Consider the following 19,319-nt stretch of genomic DNA (forward strand, 5'->3'; position numbering starts at 1 on the left):
TTAATATTTCAATTGTAGGAGTGGGTGAAGCTTCTTAAGGTCTCCCTTGAGTCAGAAAGTTTGTCTTCACAGATAAACTATTTACCTTAATAAAAGAAACATTTACCTTGATGCTTTTGAACCCCCCTATAAATTCCTCTGAACACAGGATCTGTCAAGTTGATACCAATATCTGTAGAAAGCAAAAATAAAACACATGATCATTAAGAGCCTCTATTTGAAACTTTTACTTTAAATAAAAGGTCCTGTTACTAACCTTTTCATTCACACATTCATTCATTCAAACAAAATCTAAGTGCCTACCGTTTGTCAGTCACTATGCTAGACACCTGGGATACAAAGATGAAAGATTAAGTCCTGCTCTCAAGAAACTCACTGCAGAATTGGGAAGGCATTCCCATTAACAGACAATTAAGAAATCACAAGTAGATACTAGCACTGTGGGACACAGAGGAGGACCACCCAACTTAGTCTGGTAGTTAGCCCAGAAGAGGCTACCAGAAAGAATGGATTCTTGAACTGAATCTTAAAGGATGAGTTGGAATTACCCAGTAGAAGACAGGAAATTGCAGATAAGACGAAGCAGCAGAAGCAAAGCTTCTGGGGTCTGAAATAGCACGGTGATCATGGAGAGCTACAGGCTGTTCTGACTGGTGGAGAGAAGTGTAGGGAAGGGAGTGACCAGAAAAGGGCAGACTCAGCTATGTTACAGACACTTGTCTTTAAAATACCAGATGCAACAAGAAGCACTGATGGCTTCTAAGATTTGTATTCTGGACATCTCATTCTGGTGTCTTTGCAGAAGGTGGGATCTAAAGGGGGCAAATGGAGTCAGGATAGTTTACTTGGAAACAGGCAAGAGCTCATATCTGCAATGAAGAGAACCTGAATTAGGGTAATGCGAGTGGAGATGCAGAGAGGGCAATAAATTATTTATTTCCTTTATTCACCAAATACTTATGAAGACCAACACTATGTCAAATACTATGTAAGGAGTTAGGGGGTAATGAACAAGAGCCGACGCTTGGTCCCTGCCTTCCAGGAATTTACAGTCTCTGTGGGAACTACAAATATAATTTGTGATATATAAGAAGCTGACTGTCAGCAACATGAGGCAAGAAATGTTTATCGTCTTCAATGCTGCATCCCTAGAACCTAGCACAACAGTTGGTATATAGTAGGATCTCTAATATACACTTTTAAGCCTGTAAATAATTATTTTACAGCTTTGTGCTTTGGAGCACAAAGAAGTAGCACTAACAGTTTTGGCAAGAATGATGAAAAAGCTTCACAGAAGAGCTAGATCTTGAAAGATAAAGCTTAGAAGCTGACAAACAGAAAGGGCATTCTACATACAGGTGTGTGTAGGTACACACTGCATCCGGAGAACTGGAAGAGACTCACTGTGCCTGTGGAGCTGAGGTTCACAATGCAGAGTGATTCTGCAGTGCCTCTCTTCTTCTAACCTCTCCCCTCCCCGCCTTTCCCCACCCCAACATTCAGCAATGTCTGTATTCATTTCTAGTTGTCACACAGAGGGGAGTGCTACTGGCATCTAGGCTTGAGGCCATGGGTGCTGCTAAATATCCTACAATGCACAGGATAGCCTCTCACAACAAAGAGTAATCTGACCCCCACACCAAGTGCTGTTCTTGATAAATCCTGCTGCAGAGTATAAGGCGACGAGGGGAATAACGAGATGTGAAGTCAGCTTGTGATGGCCATGGGGAACAAAAACACCTTCCCTATTTAAAATATACACCCTTTAGCTTTTAGCACTAGGAGAACCTCCAAGTTCATGGTTGGGTAGGACAGTTGGCTACCCACGGACCCCCAAATTATTTCTGCTGAGTTTCAGCTGCTTCTTGGTATATTCTCACTCTGATTTCTACCAAGCTAGCCCTCAACAAGCTGTGCTGCTTCAACATTAAGCCAGACCTTGAAAGATGAATGGGAATTTGGATAATCCAAGAGATGGTGGGGAGAGTATTCTAGTCATTTGTAACAGCAAGAGAAAGGCACAATGCAAAAAACTTCAAAGATATTTGGGCAACAGCATATATGTCAATAGAGGGTAGGAGATGAATTCACAATTGATACCCTTTAAAGGGCTATTAACACATAAATGTTACCGAATACTATAAATACAAGGTAGGGGTTCAGTGGAATGGCCCATATCACAAGAAATCAGCACCTACTTTCTTTTCAAGTAAGGAAAGGGGCAGACTGAGAAAGGAACCCAGGGAAGAGAGCAGAGGTCTTTCTGCCTGCAACAATCCTTCATACGGTCAGTCTACAATCACCCACCACGGATGAGCATTAGGAGCACAGAAACGGCCTGTGTCTCTTCTAGCCCATTACCCCTTTGTGCAACAAAGAGATCAGAATTCTTCTAAAGCAATCTTTTGCTAGAAAACCAAGTGAAAAACAAATGAAACAGCAGCAAGCAAATTTAACTAGTGAACTTTATGATACTAATTTTAAAAGCAAATTGAAGATTAACTTGGAGGCTCAGTTTCTGAAGCCTTCCCGTGCCCTGTCCCTGTCTCAACCTTAACAGGAATGGATGCTAAATCGTTCTTCCATGCTCAGCCTGAGGCCAACTCCAGGTGATGCCACTTCTTAGAACCTACCTCTTCCTGATGTGGGTCAGTCTTTGAGGGCCCGAGTCATAGTGTACATCAAAGATCTATATTCAGCTTTGGACCCAGGTGAGCCTTGGGCTTTACGATATCCTGCACTGGCTCAGCCACCAATTTCTTCCTTTTTACGTAAGAATCTCTTGTGACTTATAGCTGTTGGCCTTTTCCTTTCTGACATGTGGTTTGCCTGAAGTGTATTCCCCAGCCAGTTATTAAATCTGCTTTCTATCCTCTGATGAATAGGCTGCTTCACCTTAGTCAAGTTTGGTGAAGGGGCTCAGGACGTCACCCCAAAATATGCTGCTTTGCCATATTGGTTATTTTGAGCTGAAGGCACTTAAGAAACAGCAAATGTAGGAAAGGATCCCTAATCTCTCCTTTTCTACCTAAAATGGGTCATAAAATTTCCCATGAGAAAGGTACTCTCCCTGTACCAGGAAGAGAAGAACATTCTTATCACCAGAGACTGGGAGTCAAGTCGAAATGGATCTGTACAGCCAAACCCAAAATAACTCCCATCCTCCATCAGTTTCCCCATTTCTTCCTAGTCACTCTTCCACCATTTACATAACTTAAGTCCCTTTGTCTTATCACATCCCCACTTGGCCTTTTGGTAAGCTTTCTGGTCTAAAAGCTTCTTTGGGTCTTTATTTTCCTTTTGAAAACTCCCATGTACATGAAAAAAAAAAAAGTATGCTTTTCTCCTGTTAATCTGCCTTATGTCAGTTTTATTCTTAGGCCCAGCCACAGAACCTAAGAGGGTAGGAGGAAGTTTTTCCTCCCCTACGGAGGCAAGCAGCTTTTTTTTCTGGACACTGTGATTCACTTCTGTCTCCTCTCTCCTATCCTGGGTGGCCTCTGGGCCTATCACTCCCCACCCACCGACTCCCCAGAAAACACCAACAGAGTGATTATGATAATTAACAAGTCAACATAGAGGAGTCAAAGAAGAGTTCAAATTGATCATCAAAAAATATTCAATCTGTGAGCAACTTCCAAGAAATACAATAAAATGGGGAACTGCAGTTTTGGAAAGAGAATAGGCTTTGGAGTCAGAATTCTTGGAATTATGACTCATCAGCTGAATGATTTTGGGCAAACGAGTAGGCCTCTGAGCCTCAGTTTCCTCACTAGTAGGGTGGGCATAAAATTTCTCCTTCCAGGAGTGAAATGTGGCTCAAATTGGAAAATGAATGTGAAAGTATCTTGCAAATTAAAAGCCTTATAAAATGTAATTATTATTATTATTACTGGGCACAGTATAAATTCTGTAACATGCAAACAACAAATGGAATTTTAGTCAACAGTAGCTATACTGTCATCCTACCTTAAGTGGTTAACACTCCCAATCAAGACCTCATTATTAAATAGCCAAATGTAAGTCAGTTTGTTTATGATTCAGGATGCAACCACGAAAATAAACCAGTCAAAATCCTATTTATTTAACTTGTTCGAAATGTTCTGATATATAAGGGACAGTATCTTTTAAATTAAAAAATTCCTATCAGATGTATGCCTACTGTCAGTAAACTAAAAAAATTAAATCCTGTACAAACATCGACTTCTAGCTTGAAAAACTAAGTACCTGAGAGGTAAGGGTGAGAGAGCACAACAGAAGAAAAAAAGGCAAGGCAGAAAAATCACTAACTCTGATTGGGGGTGGAATACTGAGGGATTCATACATTTAGTGGCATGCCATCTTATAAGGATAAGTAATGTTTCTTTTCCATTAATTTTCTCCTTAATTAGCTGGCTTTAAAAGCATTACCTGCATTACTGCTAAAAACTGTTGCCAGTATTAATGAGTTTTATTTTTCAAAACAATATAAGAGTGGAAAACTGTTTGTAACCAAAAGAAAAATACATCTCCAAACTGATGCCTCACTGGTCTCAGTGAATCATGTCATACCACCGTCGCCATGATCTAGGGATACAAAGGGACAGCAAGTAGAGAATTTACGATTGTTTTAGCCTTTAGATATAACTTCAAGTTTACAGGAAATAAAAGCGATTAGAGAACAAACTAACCACCACTACATGGCAGACCAAGTCGCTTCTGCAAGGCAGTGCCATGAAGAAATGCGCTAGATCAAGGGGTTGGCAAGCTACGGCCTGCGCGCCATTGCCTATTTTTGTTTGCCCCTAAGGTAAGAATCGTTTTTTAAAAAGTTGAAAAAAAAAAGTCAAAAGAATAGCTCTTATGACATGTAAAAATTATAAGAAACTAAGGTTTCACAGTGTTCACAACGTTTTATTGGAACATGGCCACACCCATTTGTTTATATAGTACCTATCTATGGCTGTTTTTGAGTGACAGGTCAGAGTTGAGTAGTTGCAACAGAGATGTATGGCCTGCAAAATAAAAAATATATACCATATGACCCTTTAAGGGAAAGCTGGCCAATTTCTGTGCTAGATTAAAAATCTGAAGGACACTCAAATGCATGGCTCCAGATTGGATATTGTTTTGGACAAGACCTCCTTGTAAAAGAGGCTCCAGAGAGATCCTTTGCCCCTTCTTCCACGTGAGGACACAGCGAGAGGGCACCAGCCACGAACCAGGAAGAGGGTCCTCAGCAGAACGTAATCATGCTGGCACTCTGATCTTAGATTTCCCAGCCTCCAGAACTGTGAGAAATATATTTCTGTTGTTTATAAGCTACCCAGTCTGTGCTATTTTGTTACAACAGCTCAAAACGGACTAAGACAATCTATGACATCACCTTCTCTCTCAATCTGTAGATACCAAGTAGGCGGATTTTATCTCCTAACCTCTCAATCTGTGCACTCTTTTCCATCTCCACTACCACCATAACACTTGAAGCAACCAACTCCAGCTTGGATGCTACTCTGACCCCCTTTCATTCTGTTCTCCACCTGACTGAAGGTTTCTTTTCATTCATAAGTCAGATCATGGTACTCTTACCTGTCACTCCTGATACATCCTTAACATGGTAGGATCTTAGCTCTGCAAACCTCTAGCTGATTCTGTACAATTCTCCCTCCTCCCTCAACTTCTTCCCCATTTCTCTCTGCTCCAGACCCACTGGTCTTCTTTCAGTTTCTCAAAAGTGCTATGCACCCTCCTGCCACAGAATGTTTGCACAGGCTGTTGTATTTGGAACCTTCCCTCTGCCTTTCTTTGCCTACTTAACTCTTAATCTTTCAGAGCTCAGTCCAAGTGACACTTCCTCAAGGAAGCCTTTTCTGACCTCCCAGTCTAAGTTCTGTTCCTCATCAAATGCCCAGAGAACCATATTCCTTTTCTTCAGTGCCCTCTTCTCTGTCACTGTGGTAAAGTCATTAGTGCACTTAAAAGGCTGTCTCCACCACTAGGCTGTAACCTAGTTTCTACCTACCACTGAGTCCTAGCATTTAGCACATCAGGTGGCACACAGCAGAGATTCAGTAAATATTTGTAGAATGAATGAATGAATGAATGAATGACCCGGTTGCTCAAGGGAATCCAAGACAGGGAATAGAAAATAAGGTCCAGTCCCTAGCGAGATGGGATTTGTAAGAGATGGCCGGCAGCCCCAATCAGCCTGCTTCTAGGGACACAGGGCAGGATCAGAATCCCGTTAAAATAACACAACTATAGATAAATCTTAGATACCTAATAGCCCCCAGCTGGTTGGCCCCAAGGGGTGGTTGCTACTAATTACTGCCAGCTGCTCACTGGCTCATTTGGTGGGAGGGAGCGCAGAGGCTACTAGATAGGAATCACCTTAAACCTATGCTTCTCAAATGAGGGGTATTCCAGAGAGTATGTAACACCCTGAGATTCTCTGGAGTATCAATTTTACTTTGGAAGATTTAGGGGATAAAATATGTTTTAATTTTAAAAGGGCACTATGTTATTTCAAAGTTAAACACAAGACATCCAAATAAATTTTGTAAATGCATCAAGATTTACACATCACTGCTGCCACCCCATCACTCCTGGGGTATACTCCACTCTATGTCCTTAAGTGACCTTTGGTGGGTGAGTTCCAGAGCATGAACCAGCCAGCATTGAAAAGGGAGCTTCCACTCCATCCCAAGTTCTATCACGTTGCAATGATTAAGCATAGATTCTTACTGCTATTCAGACTGAGGATCTAGTCATCTGTGGTATGATACTCAATGTCACAGAAATTAGTCTCAAGTATAACCGAGGACCCAATGTTGAAGTGTCCTCTAGGAAGGAGCAATGTTTCCCATAAAACACAAATACATCTGCTTCCCGCCCTCCTTCCCCACATTAGAAACACTGGTTGTAGTTGTAAGGGGCAGCCATTGGTTACACAATTTGAGAAGGGGGAAATTTAGGATTACAACCTGGTGATAGTCAGCTGCCCTAAATCAAAATCTAAGGCTGCTCTTATAACACTGGTTTAATTTTTCTATTATTATTATTAAATTTAAAAAATTTTGGCCGTGCCAGGCGTCTTGTGGGATTTCAGTTGCCCAACCAGGGACTGAACCCGGGCAATGGCAATAAAATCGCCGAATCCCAACCACCAGACCACCAGGGAACTTCCTCCACTGGTTTAATTCTTCATGCAACTGTTCCATGTAAAGCTTGTTCATGGACCAATTGTCCATGGGCCTAATATGTTGTTTTCCAAAGTACTGCTCATGACTATTTTGGGCAGAGATTTGTGTAGTGGGTCATAGGCAGAACTTTTTAAATGGCATGGAATAAATATTAACTATCAGTAAGTCACAAAACAAAGATAGAATGTATAGTATGATTCCATTTTTGTTGTAAAAAAGACAAACACATCGGATATGTTTGCATATTTTTATGATTCTGTATAAATTTAAAAATATGGGAAGGATATAAACTTTAGACACCGGTTACCTCAGGATAGTGGAAATGAAGGAGAGCATACAAAAAAAAAATTGTTCCAATTAAACCCACCTTCTTTAAGAAGTCTTTTCTAGCTTATCTGGTTGAGATTCCTTTATAAATTTTCTTACGAACTTAGTACTAATATAACACATCTGGTTTTACCCACTCATTCATACTTCCATTGAACAGTCACTGTACTAAGCCCCTGGGAAACAAAGATAAATACCACCAAGTATCTGCCTTAAAAGAGTGTGGTCTAGTGGGAAAGGCAGATACATGTTTTAATTATAAAATAACGGGGTAAAGTAAAGGGTAGAGTTATGTAGTCTTAAAGAACAGGTAAAAATCAAACAGGCAAGAGGATATTAGAGGCAGAGGGGACATTACGACCCCAAACTGCCACTCTAAAACCTTATCATAGGCAAGAAACAGCACCTCCAAGTGTTTATAGAGCATAAAAAGGATGAGGCCGGAAAAGTGGGCAGGACCAGACCACAGAAAGGCTCTGTATGCTATGTTAAGGCACTTCAACTGTCCTAAGGACAGTGACTGAAAGATTTGAAGCACAAGAAAAATGAAGCTGACTTGGTTTTTATAAAGACCACTCTGGAGGCTACATAGAGGATGGATTGAAGGAGACAAAACCTGAGGCAGAGATTTAGTTTTTTTATTACAATACAAACACAAACCTTTAAAAGAAAAAAACAATTGTCTTTTCTTTGTGGGGTGTTTCATGGCTCTTACCCCATCTCCCCCATCAATTATATCACAGATTGCAATAAACAGGCTGAGAGACACCACACCTGGAAAGTGTCTAAACCTCTGATGACCTTCCCATCCCCCAACCCCACCCCAGGCTCTCCCACAGCATTTTTAAAAACCTCTTTCGTGGCACTTTAACAATGTGCCACTTAAACATTCTCCCCTGCATTTGCTTTGACTGTACATACCTCTCCACTCTGAAAACTAACTGCACCACTAGATTCTTTTTATAATTCCACATACTTAGCACAATGTCTCTGTAAAAAATATTGTGTAAAGTAACTCTTAGATCTAAGTTTATAATCCTAAGCTCTCTCCTGAGTGCCAGACATCTCCAATTGCCCAGTAAACGTCTCCACCTGGATGTTCCGTAAGACTCTCAAATTTAACCTAATCCAAATGGATCTCGTTACATCTCCCACCCACTGCCAAACTACCCATGCTTCCATTTCATGTTCAGGTATTTATCCCAACACCGAGTCATCTCTGACTGTTCACTCTTCCTTACCTGCCATAAACACTCAGCTGCTAAATGCTGCATATGTACCTCTCTTCCATTTCTCTCTCCCTTTTCCAGTGCCCTTGTTCAAGCTCTGAAATGCTTCCCTGTCTCTCCCTATGACCCACCAAACCTACACAACAGCTGTCAGGATTACCTTACTAAAGCAGAGACGTGATCACTGTCGTTTTCCACCTTCAGGTAGCTGGAAACTTCACAAAGACAAGGATCATGCCCAGCTTTACCCACTGCTGTATCCCATAGCTCAAGGCTCCCAATATGTAACTGGCATTCAATGATTTACTTAATGAATGCTCCTTGTCAAAAGCCTTCAGTGAAGCTCTACTCTATACACAGAAAATTAAACTCAGGAACACATTTGAGTTCCAAGTCACCCTTCCAATCCTAGCTCTTACAACCTCCCCCAGGCTTTCCTAAGTCTGGTACTAAATATGCTTACTCCTTTAGTTCCTGTCGAATTCTCCATCTCTTGTTCTACCGATGCCGAATGGATTATTGTACTTGCCAAGTATAAAACTTGTTTCACTTTCCACTGTGTATGTCCTCCAGTTCCCCCACCAGATGGTGATGCCAGCAGAGTAGGGGCCGTATCTGTGTTCCCAGGCCAGCGCCTGGCCCACCAGAGGCGCCCAGTAACTGTGATATGAACTGTGATATGAATTAGTGAGTCAACGAGTCCCTCGAAGCCATCCTCCTCTCCGCCAAGGAAACGGGAAACCGCGGGGAGGTGCACGTGGGATGGAGCGGAATATAGTGACAGGCCTTTCGTTTGCTTTTTAGTAGTTTTGCTTCCTTTTTTTTTAATTGAACACAACACATATGTTGGAAAGAGCATAAATCGTAACTCCGCAGCTCGTGAATTTTCACAAAGAATCACACCCGTGAAGCCAGCACCCATACTAAGATCCAGAACATTACCGACACCCAGAGGTCTCCCCGCACCCTCCTCCAAGGAGTGCACTTTCAACCCTCAAAAAGCCGGAGAGCTCACGTCCTGGGCCCTATGGCCGCGGTGCGCGAGTCCCGGGAACCGAAAGAAAGGCCCCAAACCCGGAGAAAGTCTTACCTACGAATTTGAAGCGACTCATGACTGCAGCCCCGGCTCCTCTCTGACGGAAGCGGAAGCGGCAGTCAGTCGCCCCGCCCCTCCGGCAGCCCCGCCCCCTCGCCGCCGGCGTCCGGTTTCCCGGGATCCCCTGCGGCCGCTGAAGGTGAACCGGCAGACATGGCGTTCTCGGCGCCGGCTGCCTACCTGACCCACCAGCAGAAGGTGCTGCGGCTTTATAAGCGGGCACTGCGCCACCTGGAGTCGTGGTGCATCCACAGGTGGGCGAGGGGGACCCAGGGCGCGGGGAGGTGACCTCGGGGGCCGCCACAGAGGCTGAGAGGCTCTGGGGACCGAGCGGCTCAAGGACTTCTGGGACGGGGTGGGAAGGCGGCCCCTCGCCCCGCGGAGCCCTCCCCTAGACCCGGGTTCGAATGCAGGTTTCGTCGCCCATATCTGGGACACTTTGAAGACTTGTTTATCTGGCTCGGGCCTCAGTTTTCTAATCAGGAAAACGGACGCGGGACCCAGCGCAGAGGGTTGCATGACGATTAAGAGAAAGGAAGTGCCAAAAATGGAAATGGTCATGCCTCCAGCGCTCACTAATAGCTTCCTTCGTGACCTTCTCGTTCCTGGTACTGGCAGTAATAATAAATGCGTTATTTAGTCCTCACAACTCTGGGTGTTAGGGGTTATTTAGCCTTATTTTATAGATGAGAAAATAAGAGGCTAAAATAAGAGGCAAGAGACTGACTTGCTCAAGGCCTAGCAGCTGGTAAGTGGCCGAGCCAGGATTAAAACTCAGGTGTCTTAACTCCCAACACATCATCATCACCCCTCCCATCAGCTTTCCTCTTTTTAGCTTCATTCAGTCCTTTTCATTAGCTTCACATCCCACATAATTCTTTACCTCCCACATAATTCTCTTCTTCTTTCCTCCCTCTGTCCATCTGGGACTAGTCTTAGAACACAGTCTTAAAACATATAGGTTTTCATGATCTAGATGCAATGCATGGTGGGGTGACAACCCAAGATGTATGAATGCCAGGCCTCCATGCCCTTAGGAGAATCCTAAAATCTAGTCCCAGGAGAAGGGCTTCTGAGAAAAACCTCTAAACAATGGGAAACTGAGTATGTCTGGAAGAGTTGTGGAGAGGATCCTGGAAGCCCAGATTGTATATTTGGGATTATTGTAAAGTCATCGACCTACTTTTCTTTGCTAGGCAGGAAGATGGCCAAGTTCAAGGCTGTAGGGTTAGTTACTTCCCTAATTTTTTTATTCATCTTACAATTTGCAATTCAGGATCTGTGGTGGCCGACAAAAGTTAATAAGGCTTCTTTCTCAGCTGTAGCAATTTATGGATTAATGAGGAAGATGGACATATAAACAAACAGATAACAGAGAATTATATTTCATAAAGATGAAGGAAGTCAAGCCATCAGGAATTCAGGTAGTGCTGAACTACATCTGAGAATATTAATATTACCTTGGAGGAAAGGATAAAAGTAGTTACTATGAAAACACTGACTCGTCATTTCTTTAAATCTCACTAACATCTTTTCTCAGTACTTGCCTGATTTTTTTTCCTTCCATTTGCCCTCATAGCGCTATTTGTTCTGCATGGGTCCATCCTAGGCCCTTGGTCATTGCTGTGTATACTTTGGGCAGCCTCATCTAACGCTGGGGCTTGAGTTACCACCTATGCTCACTTGTCTGTAGAGCTGTATTTCCAGCTGTTTGCTAGATTACCTACAGTTCTCTAAAACTGAACGTATTTTTCTTTTCACTACCTCATTTTGATTCTCTTCCCAAATTCCCTGCCTCAGCTAATGGCATTACTAGTAATACAGTCACTCAGCTTTAAGTCTTAGCATTATTTTCAAGTACTCCGTACTTGCCCCTCTGCCAGCGACATACATACTTGTATGCCGTTGGACACTGATTTTTGTAAATTCTCTCCCCAGTGTAATAATATTCGTAGCTTACGTTGGGCACTAAGGATGTACTAAGCACTGTCTGAAGTGTGCTGATATGTTGTAGCTTTCCAATCTTTAGGACAACCTTAAGATACAGGTACTGTTATTAACTCTTTTATGGAGGAGGAACCCATGGCCTAAAGACTTTAAATAATTTACCCTAGGTTACACAGCTAGGAACTGCAGAGCTGAAACAGTCTTAAGCTATCTGACTCCATAGCCTACTCTTGTAACTTTGTAGTCTAAATATTTTTCTCTTGTCACCATCCATCACTGTTGCCTGCTTCAAGCCCTTGTCATCTGTGGCCTGGATTATCAAAGCCCCATTACTACTGAGCCATGAAAAAGAATGAAATAATGCCATTTGCAGCAACATGGATGGACCTAGAGATTATATATTAAGTGAAGTAAGTCAAACGGAAAGATAAATATCACTTATATGTGGAATCTGAAATAAGGTACAAATGAACTTAATTACAAAACAGAAACAGACTCACAGACAAAGAAAAATTTATGGTTACCAAAGGGGAAATTGGGGGGAGGGATAAATTAGGAGTTTGGGATTAGCAGATACAGACCACTGTATATAAACTAAACAACAGGGTTCTACTGTATAGCACAGGGAACTATATTTAATATCTTGTGATAAACTATAATGGAAAAGAATATGGAAAAGTATATATATGTATGTATAACGGAGTCACTTTGCTGTACACCAGAAACTAACACAACATTGTAAATCAACTACAATAAAAAAAAAATAATAATGAAAAATAAAAAAAAATTTTAAAGCCCCGTAAATGATCTCTGCCCATGGTTTCTTCTAGAACCTGACCGAAACTTGCCTAAGGTCAGGCAGCTAGTGTCAGAGTCAGAATTCAAACCCAGGTCTGTCTGATTTGAGCACCACTCTTTGCACCATGTATCAGTAATACGTGCCTTCTACATCTTTGTGTCTCCAGAAGTTAGCACAGTGCCTAGCACAAGGTAGGAGGAAATGCAGTAAGTTGTCATTGAATGAATGTTGAATGATCCTACAGAGGCGATAGAGGAGACAGGGGAAAGGGGTTAGGTTGTATTTATCAGTAATACAGTAGCTTTTTGTTGCTGGTGTTTGGGGGGCTGCCAGGGAAGCCGTCGTAATGATGAGGCTGCTCTACTGACAGGGTCCAGGGAGGGGCTGGGAAGTCACGCTACTCACCTGAAAGGTGTTAGTGGAAGTACCGCCTCTTGTCAGACAGTAATACTGCCTGATTGAGTAGATAACATTTCTAATCTCCAAAATCATTTTGGTTTAAGGGACAAATACCGGTACTTTGCTTGTTTGATGAGAGCTCGGTTTGACGAACATAAGAATGAAAAGGACATGGTGAAGGCCACCCAGCTGCTGAGGGAGGCAGAGGAAGAGTTCTGGCACTGTCAGCATCCTCAGCCATACATCTTCCCTGAGTCTCCTGGGGGCACCTCCTACGAGAGATACGAGTGTTACAAGGTAGGTGAGGACCACAGGTGTCTCAAATCCCGAACCTCAGCGCTGGAAACCACTTGCCCTTTTAGGGGCAGCTAGGACATTTCTTTCCTGACAGTTAGACTTTTTTTTTTTTCCAGTGTCAGTTTTCTCTCTCCCAGATGCCATCACGACTTGTCTTTCCAAATTCAGTGCCAAGGTCTTGCAGTTAACTTTCTGGCAAAGCAAAGTGCTAAAGGAATTGGTAAATAACTCATTTTTGGACCTTAAAGTTAACCAATTTCAATTGGTGCTTAGTATTCTAAGTGATATTTTCAAATAACATACAGCCACGTTGGATCTTTAGAGAACTCAGGTAGGGGAGGAATGATGCCAGTTCTCTTTGGACTGACCTTGCTGTTTTTCATCCCTAGGCTGTTTCACTCTAAGGCATTCTCCTTTGTCTCGGTCCTCTGCTGTTTATTGCTTAGTGTCAGAAACAGTCTGGTACTTCGAATGGTTATAAAAATGCACCTTGATTTTTGTCTTCTGTCCCTTGAGCAGGCCCTACCCGTGACATGTAAATGTGTCCTGTGGAATGACGCCGTGATTTCCTCTCCTGACAGGTTCCCGAGTGGTGCTTAGATGACTGGCATCCTTCCGAGAAGGCAATGTATCCTGATTACTTTGCCAAGAGAGAGCAGTGGAAGAAACTGCGGAGAGAAAGCTGGGAGCGAGAGGTGAGTCTTGCCTGTTTTACCATGTAGTTTGGCCCACATGGTCAACACCTGGAAGGAGCTGAAGTTTGGTTCCCCATGTGCAGAGGTCCAGATTCCAGCTCCAACAGTTACTCTGGCTCCTTGCCTCTGATATACTTTCTCTTTCAAGTGTGTTAAATGTGACGTTTACAGCCATCTTAGAAATAGGTTAAAATGTGTTCCCTGGTCTTTTGGCTTTTCTGTTCTCTGATTTTACTTCTTCCCTCCTTCCCCTCCATAGTCCTCTGCCTGACCTTGCTCTACCCTACAGTCCCTTAACCTTCTCCACCAGCACCTTGGGTATTTTTCCACTCATGATGTCTGATTTATATTTTAAAAAAGTCAATCTTGCTGTAGTGTGAAAAATATGTTGGAGAGGGTAAGTGGAGAATTGGAGAGACCAGTTTGGGGTTATTGCAGTAGATTAGTCCAAAGATTATGGCAACTAGCACTAGGGTGGATGCAGTGGATATGGAAGGAAGTAGATGCAGGATATTGTCTGCAGGGATGTGAAGAGTGATTGGATGGGGGGTGTGGGCGGGGGGTAGTGAAGGACAGGGAAGAATCAAGAATGATTTCCAGGTTTTAAGCTTCAACATCTGGAGGTTGGTGGTGGTGCTTATTGAGATAGGGAAGAGGAGAAAAAACAGATGTCAAAGGGACAATCAAGTGTTCAGTTTTAAATGTTAAATTTACGAATGTTAAATTTGAGAATCCTGTGAGACATCAGGTGCAGGTGTCAGAGGGTGACTTTGGATGTACGAATCTGGAACTCAACTCAAAGGAGAGATTTGAGCTCAAAATAGAAATGCGGGAGTTATCAGTTGTTTTAAAAGCCATGGAATGAGGGCCTTCTCTGGGTGCCCTCTCCCCAGTAAAGGAAGTGGAGGGAAAGCCACAGAAATATTTGAGATCCTTAGATCCAAGAGAAAGTGTTTCAAGAATGGCCAGGGGACTTCCCTGGCAGCCCAGTGGTTAAGACTCTGCACTTCCACTGCAGGGGACATGGGTTCGATCCCTGGTGGGGGAACTAAGATCCCACATGCTGCGCCACACGGCCAAAAAAAAAAACAAAACAAAACAAGAATGGCTGGGGCCAAGTCATCTTTGATTTGATGGAATAGAGTGAGTACTGGAAATAACATCCAAAGGTTTTGGCTACAGGAAGGGCATTAGTGGCCTTGATTAGAGCCATTTCTATCACACAAAGACTGATCAGAAGGTGAGGAAGAGTAAACAGGAGGGAGTGATGACTCTTGAGAAGATTTCCTGAGGAGAACGAAGAAATGGGGCAGTAACTGGAGGCCGAGGGATTACTTTCTTTTAAGATAAATGATGCATATATGCTGATTAGATCTGGGGTGAGGGAGAAATTAGTAATGCTGAAGAGAGGTGGAATAGGTACAGAAGGAAAGTTTTTGAGAAGAGGGGTGGGATCCCAAGCATGTGCGGGGGCCTTTGGAAGGAGAAGGGATTCTTCCTCCATTCTAATTGGACAAAAGATGTGTATAAATACATTTGGGTTAGAAGTTTTGATGATGGGGAAATGACAGACTTCGATGTGATGGCTTCTCTTTTTTAAGTGAAGTCAGGAAAAGCCAGGAAGTGGGCAGAGCATGTTTGGAGAATGTGGAAAAGGTGTGATAATCGTGGGCAGAGGATGCGCTTGCTGGAGAATAATAGTAAGATTGCCATGTGGTGGTGAAGGCCCATGTGAAGTTGGGAATAATTAACATGTTGTGACACCAGTTTGTTCCAGTATTTTTTTTTCTCTTTAGCAATACTAAGCTGTATGGTTGCAGGTTTGAAGGTAGACGGTGTGGTTGTCCACGGTCAAGAGTGACGAAGAACTTATTCAAGAGGGAGTGATTGTCGTGATGGAATCTAGCTGGATAAAGGAGGGAAGTAGACAGGGAGGCTGATGCAGAAAGCAGGGCAAGTTGGGTGTGAGGACCTGTGCACTGGCAGCATCTGTGAGTTTCAAGAATTATTTTCAAGGCGGCATTTAAGCAAATGAGCTGGAAGGGGACACTGGTTGGATAGTGGGTTACCTAAATTCATGCTTTTGTGACCAAGGAGGGCAGTGTTTTCTAAGAAGTATGTCAGCATTTGGGAACTCGAGGCATATTTATTCATGGAGAGCAGCAGATTCATCCTGCAGTTGATCTCTGTGATAACCACTTCTCCCCAAAACATTCCTCCTTTACCAATTCCATCTCTTTGACATTATTAAACAGCACGTGTGCTTGAGGCTCAGATTAGCCACAATCCAGAGCTGGTTTTTCTGGAAGAAGCTTCAAAAAATCGTGGATCTGGAAAGTGGGTGTCTTAGGTCTCCTCCTCTATTAGGACAGTGATGGTCTCAGAGATCGCTGGAAAAGGGGTAGCTGGGCAGTGGGGGCAGAACTGAGCGCACTTGTACCTGTGATTTCATGTTATTTCTTGTCCTCATTGCTATTTGGGGGGCTTTTAAATTAACATCCCTAATGTATTCAAATTGAAGTTTCTTAATAGTGCTTTTGGAGACCTCTTAGCTGAGACACAAAAATAAACATTTTTGGGGGGAAAGAGGTGGGGGGGACCATAACAAGGGGGAATTGGAATGGTAATTATCAGGGTTTTGCTTAATGAGTGGGGTGGGGTAGGAGGGTTTGTTCTCAGCATTGCTGTTTTAAGAATGGGAAAACATTTAGGGAGAACAGCTTTTGTGTCCGAGTTAAAATGTGGGCATAAAGATAATGCAGGTATAGAGTCCCTCCCATCAAGCCTCTTAGATAGCCTCATCCACCAGAGGGCAGAGAGCAGAAGCAAGAAGAACTACAATCCTGCAGCCTGTGGAACAAAAACCACATTTATGGAAAGATAGACAAGATGAAAAGGCAGAGGGCTCTGTACCAGATGAAGGAACAAGATAAAACCCCAGAAAAACAACTAAATGAAGTGGAGATAGGCAACCTTCCAGAAAAAGAATTCAGAATAATGATAAGACGATCCAGGACCTCGGAAAAACAATGCAGGCAAAGATCGAGAAGATGCAAGAAATGTTTAACAAAGACCTAGAAGAATTAAAGAACAAACAAACAGAGATGAACAATACAATAATTGAAATGAAAACTACACTAGAAGGAATCAATAGCAGAATAACTGAGGCCAAAGAATGGATAAGTGACCTGGAAGACAGAATGGTGGGATTCACTGCTGCAGAACGGAATAAAGAAAAAAGAATGAAAAGAAATGAAGACAGCCTAAGAGACCTCTGGGACAACGTTAAACGCAACGACATTTGCATTATAGGGGTCCCAGAAGGAGAAGAGAGAGAGAAAGGACCAGAGAAAATATTTGAAGAGATTATAGTCGAAAACTTCCCTAACATGGAAAAGAAAATAGCCACCCAAGTCCAGGAAGCGCAGAGAGTCCCATACAGGATAAACCCAAGGAGAAACATGCCAAGACACATAGTAATCAAACTGGCAAAAATTAAAGACAAAGAAAAATTATTGAAAGCAGCAAGGGAAAAACGAAAAATAACATACAAGGGGACTCCCATAAGGTTAACAGCTGATTTCTCAGCAGAAACTCTACAAGCCAGAAGGGAGTGGCATGATATAATTAAAGTGATGAAAGGGAAGAACCTACAACCAAGATTACTCTACCCAGGGGCTTCCCTGGTGGCGCAGTGGTTAAGAATCCACCTGCTAATGCAGGGGACACGGGTTCGAGCCCTGGTCCGGGAAGATCCCACATAAAAAAAAAAAAAAAAAAAAGATTACTCTACCCAGCAAGGATCTCATTCAGATTCGAAGGAGAAATCAGAAGCTTTACAGACAAGCAAAAGCTAAGAGAATTCAGCACCACCAAACCAGCTCTACAACAAATGCTAAAGGAACTTCTCTAAGTGGGAAACACAAGAGAAGAAAAGGATCTACAAAAACAAACCCCAAACAATTAAGAAAATGGTCATAGGAACGTACATATTGATAATTACCTTAAACGTGAATGGATTAAATGCTCCAACCAAAAGACACAGGCTTGCTGAATGGATACAAAAACAAGACCCATGGGCTTCCCTGGTGGCACAGTGGTTGAGAATCTGCCTGCTAATGCAGGGGACACGGGTTCGAGCCCCGGTCTGGGAAGTTCCCACATGCCGCGGAGCGACTAGGCCCGTGAGCCACAATTGCTGAGCCTGCGCGTCTGGAGCCTGTGCTCCGCAACAAGAGAGGCCGCGATAGTGAGAGGCCCGCGCACCGCGATGAAGAGTGGCCCCCGCTTGCCGCAACTAGAGAAAGCCCTCGCACAGAAACGAAGACCCAACACAGCCAAAAATAAAATATAAATAAATAAATAAATAAAATTTAAAAAAAAAAAAAACAAAAAAACAAGACCCATGTATATGCTGTCTACAAGAGACCCACTTCAGACCTAGGGACACATACAGACTGAAAGTGAGGGGATGGAAAAAGATATTCCATGCAAATGGAAATCAAAAGAAAGCTGGAGTAGCTATACTCATATCAGATAAAATAGAGTTTAAAATAAAGAATGTTACAAGAGACAAGGAAGGACACTACATAGAAGAAAAAAAAAAGAATGCAGGTATATACAAACAACACTTTTCAGTAGTGAGGATCAGGGTGTGTCATGTGACACAGTAGAAACAATGCCGACACTTCCCTGTAGCAGAGAGATTGGACAGTCAGCTCCACTCCTTACTAATTCTTCCTTCCTTACCCCCGCTTCTAGGTTAAGCAGCTGCAGGAGGAAACCCCGCTTGGTGGTGCCAGAACTGAAGCTTTGCCCCCAGCCCGAAAGGAAGGTGATTTGCCCCCACTGTGGTGGCATGTTGTGACCAGGCCCCGGGAGCGGCCCATGTAGAGAAAGAGAGGAAGATGCCTCACCAGTCACGCTTGCAAGTGAAATAAGTTATAGGACATACACTTGCCCTAATAAAATAACTCCATATGGTACGACTGACGTGTTCTTCTGAGGAGTAACATGATGCCAGGTGACTGGGCCACTGTCGTTTTCTTAGCAGTTGAGCATATAAAGAAAAGTACCTGAAACGTAGTCAGATGTATTCTGTTCTTCCCCATTAAGTCATATTGATAACACATGCTATCGAGGGAAAACTGCAGCAGAACCAGATACAAGATTTACTCTGAAGATTTAGTTGAACAAACTTGAGTTGAAGGCTTAAACTAGCTATAGTGACTGGAGGGCATAAGAAGCCAAGAAGAGGCATGCCAATACTGAGGACATAAGATACCTTTTCTGTTTTCTAGATTCCACTAATGGAATTTTAGCTCTGATTGAGTAAAGGACTACGCTAAG

General features: G+C 42.9%; 2 protein-coding genes across 4 annotated transcripts in view; one reads left to right on the forward strand and one right to left on the reverse strand.

The window, feature by feature from the left end:
- Nucleotides 1-9,900, reverse strand: part of TATDN1 (TatD DNase domain containing 1) — a 37,902-nt gene extending 28,002 nt beyond the window's left edge. For 2 of the 3 annotated variants that reach the window (XM_068525794.1, XM_068525795.1), the window contains exons 1-2: nucleotides 9,828-9,900; nucleotides 107-172 (exon numbers count right to left, since the gene is read on the reverse strand). In XM_068525794.1, the coding sequence (XP_068381895.1) occupies nucleotides 107-172; nucleotides 9,828-9,849 (88 nt within the window). In that variant the 5' untranslated portion in view covers nucleotides 9,850-9,900. Of the gene's footprint in view, nucleotides 1-106; nucleotides 173-9,827 lie in introns of those variants that run through there. The other variant, XM_068525801.1, reaches the window with a different exon arrangement.
- Nucleotides 9,901-9,942: 42 nt separating this feature from the next.
- On the forward strand, nucleotides 9,943-18,955 carry NDUFB9 (NADH:ubiquinone oxidoreductase subunit B9). The gene is made up of 4 exons (XM_068525722.1): nucleotides 9,943-10,087; nucleotides 13,083-13,275; nucleotides 13,857-13,970; nucleotides 18,732-18,955. The coding sequence occupies exons 1-4, from the start codon at nucleotides 9,987-9,989 to the stop codon at nucleotides 18,861-18,863; spliced, it is 540 nt and encodes a 179-aa protein (XP_068381823.1). The 5' UTR covers nucleotides 9,943-9,986; the 3' UTR covers nucleotides 18,864-18,955.
- The last annotated feature ends 364 nt before the right edge of the window (nucleotides 18,956-19,319 follow it).

This window comes from Eschrichtius robustus, chromosome 17 (genome assembly GCF_028021215.1).
Source record: "Eschrichtius robustus isolate mEscRob2 chromosome 17, mEscRob2.pri, whole genome shotgun sequence".
Taxonomy (NCBI): Eukaryota; Metazoa; Chordata; class Mammalia; order Artiodactyla; family Eschrichtiidae; genus Eschrichtius; species Eschrichtius robustus.

What these genes read in the sequence shown, in the direction of transcription:
- NDUFB9 (XM_068525722.1), top strand. Translation starts at nt 9,987, where the DNA reads ATGGCGTTCTCGGCGCCGGCTGCCTACCTGACCCACCAGCAGAAGGTG. An exon ending in GAGTCGTGGTGCATCCACAG is followed by an intron (nt 10,088 to 13,082) that starts GTGGGCGAGGGG and finishes TTTTGGTTTAAG; the next exon opens with GGACAAATACCGGTACTTTG. An exon ending in AGAGATACGAGTGTTACAAG is followed by an intron (nt 13,276 to 13,856) that starts GTAGGTGAGGAC and finishes CTCTCCTGACAG; the next exon opens with GTTCCCGAGTGGTGCTTAGA.